General features: G+C 40.5%; 2 protein-coding genes across 2 annotated transcripts; both read right to left on the reverse strand.

The window, feature by feature from the left end:
- Nucleotides 1-1,329: 1,329 nt before the first annotated feature.
- On the reverse strand, nt 1,330-4,901 carry LOC110384299 (uncharacterized protein K02A2.6-like). The gene is made up of 2 exons (XM_064038919.1): nt 4,736-4,901; nt 1,330-4,322 (listed from the first exon to the last, which is right to left on the reverse strand). The coding sequence occupies exons 1-2, from the start codon at nt 4,762-4,764 to the stop codon at nt 1,562-1,564; spliced, it is 2,790 nt and encodes a 929-aa protein (XP_063894989.1). The 5' UTR covers nt 4,765-4,901; the 3' UTR covers nt 1,330-1,561.
- A 1,824-nt stretch (nt 4,902-6,725) lies between these two features.
- LOC110384302 (uncharacterized) lies at nt 6,726-10,009 on the reverse strand. Its single transcript, XM_049846368.2, has one exon. The coding sequence runs from the start codon at nt 9,932-9,934 to the stop codon at nt 6,797-6,799; it is 3,138 nt and encodes a 1,045-aa protein (XP_049702325.2). The 5' UTR covers nt 9,935-10,009; the 3' UTR covers nt 6,726-6,796.
- Between the last annotated feature and the right edge of the window lie 341 nt (nt 10,010-10,350).

A 10,350-nucleotide genomic window follows, 5' to 3' on the forward strand; every position in this document is an offset into this window, starting at 1 on the left:
CTTTTCAGTGGTGACCTTAATACATAGGTATAATGTTCATGTTTTACAAAAAATATGAATAGATGGTGGATAAGTTGACACTTTTCTCTCTGATTAAAAGGATTCAATACGATCAGCTTATGCTAAGATCTCTTCGGAAAAAACCCAGAGATTTAACAGGGTTTTCTTTTGTTATAAAATAGCCAAAACCAACAAAACATTTCCGCAAACTCCCGAACACCTGTATCTCCCATCCCATCCAAACTCATTAATAGAAACAACAAATACCTTTTCTTATCCTCAGTTACGTTCCTTGCACTCCATCAGAGCGATAAGGGGTTACAATGGGTATCAGTGTAAAATCTTGGGTTTCCTAACAAGAGGGTTGTGGGTTGTTTAAGTTATAGCCTTACAAGTCGCCGACAGGGGCGGCAGGGATGTTGTCAACGGGCTAATTTAAGATATTCTTCTTTTTGTTGGCTCTTGATAAGGGGAGTTCATAAATTCATTTATTCTTGGCTGTGATTTTTGAAGAGGAAATTAGGAATTAGGTAGCTGTTTTCTTTTGTGTGTTTTTAGGTTTTTGACGAATTTGCGTTTTTGTTGCTTTTGTTGAATAAATGCCTCATCATGTTAATTGGAATGAAAGTTAGTCATTTTGATGTCATTAATTTAAACACAGGATTGTCCACGATGGTTTGTAAAGACTAGACTTTATAAAAACATAACGAAATAAAATTTTATTTTACACAATTACCTATATTTCAGAAAAATCCAGCTATTATTATTTGTCATACTTTTAGAAAAGCGAGGTCCGTAGTACTTTATCAACGGGATTAGTGTTGGACATCGTAATCCCGGGATTCGAAGTCCGTTTGAGGTCCGCCTATAAATCAGCACTGACCTTCGAGAGGAGTGTTATGTTTATTTCATTTGGAAGTATTAATCTCTACGTATTAAGTGTTTCAATTTATGTAGAATTGATTTGAGGATTTTTAGCTCTTTATTTATGGCTGTTATTGGTTAAATGCTATGGATCCCGATAACTTGGTGTGTTTAAAATGTATTCTTGAAAACTGACAGCGTTGATTTTCTATTCTTGACTTCCTATATTAAAAGGGGCGTTGTGTCATGTTATATATGTCTTGCCTATAGTTAGAGTGAAAATGGTAATTAACTACATACATTGGGTTAGTATTCTGTCATTAAGGGGTTTCTACAATTTTCATCGTTACGATCTAAGCATGATAATTCACCATCATTATTTTATTACCCACACAGATGTCTGCGATCACTTCATACCCAGTGACCATAAATTAGTCAAGAACAAGGACAATTTGTCCGTGAAGGATCCGAAAGAAAAAGGCAGAGTCAACCACACGACGTTTATTTGGAGACCGACAGCTCAGATACATTTTACACAGGAATGACATTCGTAATGACAATGACAGTGACATATTAAGTACCTGACATCACACCTCCACCGCTATTCTAGAATTAGGCTCACAATATGAAAACTTATAACTAATTTAACCTTACGATCCTTTAACACTACTTAACACTGATATTCTTATGAACTAGCTTATATATCATATCTTTGAACCGGTTTCCGATTCCGCCTGGGATAACGATTCACCGGTGACTCAGATGGCATTAGAACCTTAGGTGAGGACTGTTCAGCTTGTTCGCTCTGATCATTATTATTTTTAGCCTCTGTTTCTGTCAGAGATAGACCTTCTGAACCCTCGCTTAACGGCTCGACAACATTCTCCTCACCTTGCTGACTCTCATCATACCCTTCCGGACCGGTAACATCCGAAAAACAGGACCTACGCCGCATTTGATTTATGTGTCTTTTACATAATTGACCGCTATCCGCCACTACTGAATATCTACGTAAACTGTCCACCCCTTGTACTGTGCCTTTCACCCATTTATCCCCTGAGCCATACCCTCGCGCCCAAATTAAGTCCCCCTCTGTAAATTTACGCGGCGTTCCACCAGCGTATTCTACCTGACGCGTCTGTGCTTCTCGTACTCTGTGCTCTACGACACGATCAGCACGCAACAGATCTAGCCTCGACCGTAATGTCCGTCTTTGTAGAAGCATGGCTGGCGTTTCCCGGGTGGTACCGTGTACCGTATTGCGATAAGCTAAAAGGAAGGTTTGTAAAGCGGTATCAATATCCAACTGGTCCCTATACGCTTTCTTGATGGCTCGTTTACATAACTTAACTGCGTTCTCTGCTGCTCCGTTTGACGATGGGTGGTAAGCAGGTGAAAAATTCTGTTGTATACCATTATTTTTAAGGAAGTTTTTAAATTCAGCACTGGTAAATGGTGGGCCTTGATCCGATACTAACTCTTCTGGTAGACCAAATCTCGCAAAGGTGGATCTTAATACCTTAATAACATTGGCAGCGTTAGTATGTTTCATCTCAAAAACTTCAATCCACTTAGAAGTAGAATCGATTAATACAAAAAATGTTAAACCTTTATATGGACCCAGGAAATCCACATGCAACCTGGTCCATGGGCGCGTGTGGTACGGCCACGGTTGTATCGGAACCCGACAAGGGGCATCCGCCTCCGCCGCGCAAGTCTCGCACTGCTTGCACATATCTTCTACCGCCGCATCTATGTTAGGCCACCACACGTAACTACGAGCCAGGCTCTTTGTCTTCACTATTCCCATATGACTACTGTGAAGTTGTTTTAAAACTATATTTTGTAATGAAACTGGTACGACCATACGGTAACCCCACATCAAGCACCCTCCTTCTGTGTATAGCTCATTACGTCTTCTAAAATAAGGCTGAATTAAATCGTCCGAACAAGTTAGAGGCCAACCGGATTGGGTGTACGTTACAATTCTACTTAGGATCTTATCACTTGCTGTTGCTTGTTTAATATCTTTACTGGTAATAGGCAAAAAATCTTCTACAAAATTAACGTAAGTACTCTCGTTGGGCACTCCTGATTTATTGATTTCTGTATATGGTAATCGTGACAACGCATCCGCACAGTTTTTACTTGACGAAACGTACTCAATATCATAGGAGTAACCTGCCAATAACACTGCCCAGCGTTGTAGTCTGGATGCAGCCATTACTGGAATCCCTGCCTTATCACCAAAAATGTAAGTTAAAGGCTTATGATCCGTTCTCAATATAAACTTGCGCCCGTATAGGTACTGATGAAATTTACGAATTCCAAAAATAATAGCGAGAGCTTCTCTATCTATTTGCGAGTAACCGCGCTCGGCTTGTGTCAGCGAGCGCGACGCGTACGCCACCGGGCGCTCGCCACGCGCACTGGTGTGCGATATCACCGCGCCTAGACCCACGCTGCTCGCGTCTGTAGTCAAAATTATGGGTAACTCCGGTGTATAGTGCATCAAAACGTCACTACTTCCTAACAAGCGTTTAACCTTGGTGAATGCCTCTTGACACTCTTTACTCCAACTGAACTGAACACCTGCTCTAAGCAAGTTATAGAGTGGTGCTAGAACTGTACTAACATTCTTTACAAACTTGCCATAGTACATGACCATACCGATGAATGCTCTCAACTCACTGACATTCGTAGGAGGGGGTATCTTATTTATGGCCTTAACCTTATCTGGACAAGTATGAATGCCATCTTTACTAATGGTATGCCCTAAATAATTTATCGACTTCGCAAAGAATACACACTTTTCTCTCTTTACTCTCAGACCGTACTTCTTTAAACGATCGAAAACCTGACATAAATTCCGCATGTGGTCTTCCCTAGTAAATCCTGTGATTATAATATCATCCAAGAAAACACCAACTTGAGGTATATCATTAAAAAGTTGCTCTAATCGTCTTTGAAAAATTCCCGGACTCGATGATAGTCCATAAACTAACCGGTTGTACATAAATAAACCCTTATGGGTATTAATCACAGTATATTTCCTAGTATCATCTAGTTCAAATTGAGCGTAGGCCTGTGACAAATCAATTTTACTAAAATGTTCACCACCCTTCAACTTAAACAACAGTTCTTCTACCCTAGGCAGCGGATAGCGGTCAACTTCTATAACTTTATTGAGTGTCAGTTTGTAATCAGCACAAATTCGAATGTTACCGTCCTTTTTGACGACTGGTACAATCGGTGTCGCCCAGTCTGAGCGCTCCACCGGTGAGAGAATGCCGTCGAGCTGTAGCTGGGCCAGCGCGCGCTCGACCGGCTCCCGCAGGGCGTAAGCCAGCGGGCGCGCGCGCATGAACACGGGTCGCGCTCCCTCGCGCACGTGCACGCTCACCCTGCCACCGGTGAACCGACCCAGACCATCCGCGAACACCTCACAGTATTTGGAACTGAAAGCATGCAAGTCAAAAACTTCATTCTTGAACATAGTCATATTATTACACTCATAATTCACAATAGGTAACTGTATTTTTAATTCGGCCATCCATTGCCGTCCTAAAAGAATGGTTTTCCCATTCTCTACAACAAATAATTCCAACCTCTTGCACGTATCTTTGTACTCAACCATTGGTAATATTACTCCTAGGGGTTTGACTGTCTCCCCCGTATAATATTTTAGCATTAAATTACAAGGCTCAAGGCATAAATCGGTAAATAATCTCCTATAACCTTCCTGGCTTATGCATGAGATAGCACTACCGGTGTCACATTCCATTTTAAGGTTTTTACCATTAACTTTTAACTCTATATATACCGGTTTGCATTTTGTAACGTCCAATTTACAAACATCAATAACAATTACCTCGTCACTCTCTGCACTTGTACTTCCATTGTCTTCCCTTGAGTGCTCGATGTCCACGTTGCAGTGTTCCACTACATTCGGGCACATGCGTTGCAGATGTCCCTGTCGGTTGCACACCCTACAAACGTAACGCACAAACTTGCACGTGGCTGTGTCGTGATTTGCACCACACTTGGCACCGCTGCTGCGCACGCTCACCAGCCGGGCGGGCGCTGGCGCTGCCGGTGCGCGCACGCCTCGCCTCCACCCGGTCCGCGTAGTGGCCACTCCGCTGACGCCACGTGCGTCACTCCGCCTTGCCGGCCTCGCTGCTGACATTGCTTGGCACGGCACCGACGCCGCCGCCGCCGTTTCACTGCCCGTGGCTGACCCTCCATGTCTAACCACTTCTGCCGCGTCTTTTTCTGCCGCCTCCAAACTAACTGCCAATTGATACGCCCGGCCGAAACCCAACTTGCTTTCGGCGAATAGTCGCTGTCGTATCATTTCGTTGGTTATGCCACAAACTAGTTGGTCTCTCAAACTTTCTTCAAGCCAGGAACCGAATTCGCATGTCTTGGACATTTTCTTCAAAACCGCCGTATATTCCGATATAGACTCGCCATCTTTTTGCTTCCTGTGCCTAAACTTATATCTTTCGGCTAATTCGCTTGGTTTGGGTTGTAAATGCCTCCCCATAATGTCTGAAATCTGTGCAAATGTTTTGGTCGTCGGCTTTTCCGGTGTGCACAAGTTGACCAAAAGTTCATATGCATCCGCTCCCATCACGGTTATCAGCGTTGGTACTTGCAACTCAACCGCTATTTTGTTTACCAAGAAATATTGTTCTAAGCGTTCCACATATAATTTCCAATCGTCACTAAGCACCTTAAATTCGGCAATCTTCCCGATCGACATTTTGCTTGCTTGATTTTGTTTGTCCTCGTCGCCATTGAAGGATCCGAAAGAAAAAGGCAGAGTCAACCACACGACGTTTATTTGGAGACCGACAGCTCAGATACATTTTACACAGGAATGACATTCGTAATGACAATGACAGTGACATATTAAGTACCTGACATCACAGTCCGATAATCCCTGTCGATCGGGGATTATCCGGACAATTGCGGTAAGTGTGGTAATCCCACAACACTGCGCCAATTTACAGAGTCCAGTATTTATTGGGGGTTAGTCACCCTAGTCAATTGCTCTTGAGGTATTAAAGTTGTAAATGATTTTTGTTATTGTAGGTATTTAGGTTCTTAGAGTTATGCAGATTACTAAGCTTTGACCAAAAAACATAATTTATACAAATGTAAAAAAATATTGAAGAGCAAGACAGGTGCGAGTACAACTTACCTACCGTTATATATTTTCTTGAATACTTTACGATAAGTGAACCTAGACGAAAATTCCCGTAGGAACTTAGGTAGACCTCAACTGAAAGCTTCTCATAAAAGGTCACAATAAAAAAACTTCAAATCGTCTTACTATACACAAAAGACCTAACTATACTTAATACTATATTCAACTTTCTACTACACTAGGAACATAAATCTACCACAAAAGTCCAGCACTCAATTGGGAAAGTGGCAAGTGGGCTGGTGTAATGACAGATTAGCGCGCGGCCGGCCACCTGAGCTGCCCAAAATATGCAATAACTCAGAACCCCCTAGCCCTCTAATTCGGCCGGATCGGGCCAATAAATTCGTCACAGTGATTAGTGAGTACTCACAGGAATTGAGGACCCACTGTTTGGGTAATGGTAGGAAATAATATTGGAATAGATGGTTGTTTTTAGGAAGGTAATATTACCTTTAGATTATGTCAAAGAATTTTACTAAATTAAAGGCGTTTGTCAGTTAGCAAGATGAGAGCTAATGTAAGAATCAGATGCATTATGGTCACGTTACGTTACAATTAGAAAATGTATAATAAATAAAAGTCAATGTAATACTTAATAAACATAATATTAATAAAAGTATCAAATTAGTTATAACAAGTAAGTACATAAGAACTAAAATTATATAATAACAATATCAACTAGAATAAAACTAACTTTTCTTTGGTCAAAATTTCGAATTAGAATGTGTCATTTAATTTAGCACTTTCTGACGATCTTGAGCATCGGGACTGTGCTATAGCCATATCGTCAACAGTTTTCTTTTTGAGTTGTGGAATCAAGCTTTTATGTTTTTCTACAGGAGCGTTTGACGTAGAAGGCAGTTTACTTGTAAAGACACTACTAGCAAGCTTAGGTATCCTACTCGGCCTCTTATGTTGCCTCGTAATATCCACGCAAATTTCCGTGACAGGCCTATCGATTGTAATTTCTAAATAAGGTTTCACTGAACTTTTAGTTATTTGTTTCGTGCTGGTTCTAACAGTTCTTAACTCCTTAGTCACTTGAAACCGAGTGTTCTTTGTTTCGACCTGTTTGTCTGATAGACATTTCGAGCCGCTAGGGCTCTCTGAAGTAACCTCGCGGCATGTGGAATTTGATGTTGAATCAAAACAACCTTTTGTCATGCAGTCAGTGCAAGGACAAGGTTTTCTGCAGGGCCCTGTATCAAGACATTCCACTACGTCGACCGTTTCCTCATAAGCACAGCATTCTTGATATTCTAGTGGTGATTTTGAGGTATCATATTTAATTTCGCTAACTATACAAGATTCCTCAGTGCGGCTACCACTTCGCTCGTTATATTCGTCACGTTTTTTGCTATCAGCTAGATGATTGAGATCTCTACATTCATCAAATAATCTGCACACATCTTTGTCTTCGCAGTAGTCCATAGATTCAGCGAATAATTTATCTATTTTCCTACACTCTTCCACTCGTTTATATTCCTGTAATTGTCTAGCTTCCTCAAGCTTTCGACCTTCGTCGATCTTTTTGTTTTCTTCCAATTTTCTAGATTCTTCAAGTTTCTTACTGTGTTCGGGTTTCTTACTGTATTCGGGTTTCTTATGTCTCCGACTTTCCTCGGCTTTCCTGTGATCTTCGAGTTTCCTACATTCATCAACCTCTCGACACTCGTCATGTTTTCTAACGTCATCATGTTTTCTGACTTCATCATGTTTTATAATTTCATCAAGTTTTCTGCGCTCTTCAACTTTCTTGCGATCCTGTACTTTCTTGTACTCTTCAGGTGATTTATGCTTCTTATATTCTTCTTGTTTTTCCAGTTTTCGGCATGCTTCAACTTTTCTGCATTCTTCTAATTTTTCACGTTTTTTACATTCTTCAGCTTTTCTACGTTCTTCAACTTTCTTCATTTCATCAAGTTTTCTATTTTCCTCTGCCTTTTTACATGCTTCATGCTTTCTAAATTCTTCAAGTTTTCTATTTTCCTCTGCCTTTTTACATGCTTCATGCTTTCTAAATTCTTCAAGTTTCCTATTTTCCTCTGCCTTTTTACATGCTTCATGTTTTCTAAATTCTTCAAGTTTTCTATTTTCCTCTGCCTTTCTATATGCTTCCTGTTTTCTACTATCTTCTAGTTTCCTACGATCTTCCTGTTTCTTAATCTCATCGGTTTTTCTGCGTTCGCTTCTACTGCAATCATCAAATCTTTGTTTTTCGAGTCTTCTATATTCATCTTTCTCACGACGTCTCCTACTTTTTAGAACACTTAATGGTTGGCCTAGTATAGGTGAGGAACAAGGTGCTGGTGGAGTGTGCAACGTAGCATAGCTATATTCACTTCGTTGAGGACCAATATTGAACGCATCATGACTAGATAGAACCACTAATTGCGTAGAGTTACAACGTTCTCTAGCAGTACGAGAGCTTTTCTTCAGTGCTGATTTCTTGCAAATTTGGGAATCCGAAATTTTAAGAGTAATGTCATCATTGCCCCTAACATCGCCTGGCAGTTCTCTGGATCCACTATCTGAATATGATTCATTTCCGACAACGCAGGTTTGGGCCTTTGACGGACATTGGCCTTCAGCTTCCATGTTACTGTGGTGAGATCTATGTTTTCCCTTCAAACCACTTTTCAGACAAGAAGAAGGCGCTTCTCCATTTTCTGTAGGTGGTAACTCAGTAACACAAGTTGATATTGTTTTGAAACTTGTAGCTTTAGGGTTTTTATCAAACTTGTTGCCGTCTAAATAAAGGTAGACATTACTAGTACAGTCTTTTTTGTTGTGCGACTTTTTGGCGCACAATATATAAAGTAATGCTGGTATACACCAGGCTATTTCTATAATTAATATAATTGTTATAATCCACATTTTTTTACATCCTAAGTCGCACGTTTTTGGTGGCGCTTCCGCATTATACCTGCTGCCGTACGTATCAATGACATTGTTACAAAGATCCCGGGTTCTGTTCACCAATGTAAGTACGCTTCCGAGTGCAAGATATAATTCATCGTCCTTCAAGTGCGGCACTATTTCGTTTGCCAGCCATTCTTGAAATTTTTCGTCAAAAATGTCCTGATCTTGAGGATTACTGAATTGAATACAGCTTCTTGCAGCATCGTAGTACTTCATCAGATGATGGGCTGTATTTGGATTATTCAACATTATCAAGGACACATTCTTAAGAGGTATGAACATCGTGCTCGATTTGTCGTTCCAATTCACGTTTGGGATTGGTATACCTAAGCCATCCGGGGTCTTCTCAAAGTACGCTAGATTTTCACAAGGGTCTTTCATGCTTCTAGTGTTTGATAGTAATTTGAGAGGAGCAACGTTGATTGTTATGGAATTGAGTACGTTTTCATCAGGTCTGCGCCAGCCAGTACCATCTGTGTCTAAGTATCTTTTGATTTCGTTGTAAAATTGGAACAGTTTGATTACGTTCTGCTGAGATACCGTGCCTCCATAGTAGTCCAATTTTGCGATGGGTAGGACCCATACTTTGAGGTATCCCCCTATTGCGTCTGACAGAGCTGTGGTCATGATGGTGTCGGTTTCAGGGTCGGCAGACTCTCTTTTGATGGATGCGTAAGCGTCTCTGAAGTATCCTAGTAGAATATTTACATAATCCTCATTGAATGTGTTTATGAAGATTGGCGGAGGAAGGAGCGTCTGGAAATATCTTCTAGCTCGCAGAAGACTTAATTCTGACTTGGTCCACTGTCTCTTTTGCATATCACTGGCAGTGAACAGTACTGTGCCAACGTTCGGCACAAAATGACGCAAATCATTTGGTTGCATTGCGCGTATCGTTGTTATTAATAAAGTGCACGCGTAAATTAACATCATGTTGTATAATATCACTTATAAAATAAATAACTATAAAATACACGCGACACAAAATCACAACTATTTATTTTAAGTGACTTTGACACATTTGACACTTCGCTTCATTTTTTGTTAAAGAGTCTTCATTATAAAAAAAAAGGAAGAGTTCCTTTATCTAGACTTATTATAAAGCTGAAGAGTTTACTAGTTTGTTTTAAGACAGTTTATCTCAAGGAACGATTTAAAAAATCCATTATCCAGAAGCCATTCTTTTTTCAATTTATGCACTCGAACGTATACGAAATTTATTTTAAACTACGTTTTCCGATGGCACATTTCATAGTAAAATAATTTTGTTCTACACATCACAGCTTCCAGGTGTCTAGGCTATAAATCAGAGATACAAGAGGTGAGGGGGAGAGGGGGTTGGTACGAGA

This window comes from Helicoverpa armigera, chromosome 17, assembly GCF_030705265.1.
Source record: "Helicoverpa armigera isolate CAAS_96S chromosome 17, ASM3070526v1, whole genome shotgun sequence".
NCBI lineage: Eukaryota > Metazoa > Arthropoda > Insecta > Lepidoptera > Noctuidae > Helicoverpa > Helicoverpa armigera.

Bases quoted from the DNA above. Each gene is read 5' to 3' on its own strand.
- LOC110384299 (XM_064038919.1), bottom strand. From the start codon at position 4,764: ATGGAAGTACAAGTGCAGAGAGTGACGAG. The intron at 4,323-4,735 runs GTAATTGTTATT...GCATGCTTTCAG, and splicing joins CAAGTGCAGAGAGTGACGAG to TTCCAAATACTGTGAGGTGT.
- LOC110384302 (XM_049846368.2), bottom strand. From the start codon at position 9,934: ATGATGTTAATTTACGCGTGCACTTTATTAATAACAACGATACGCGCA.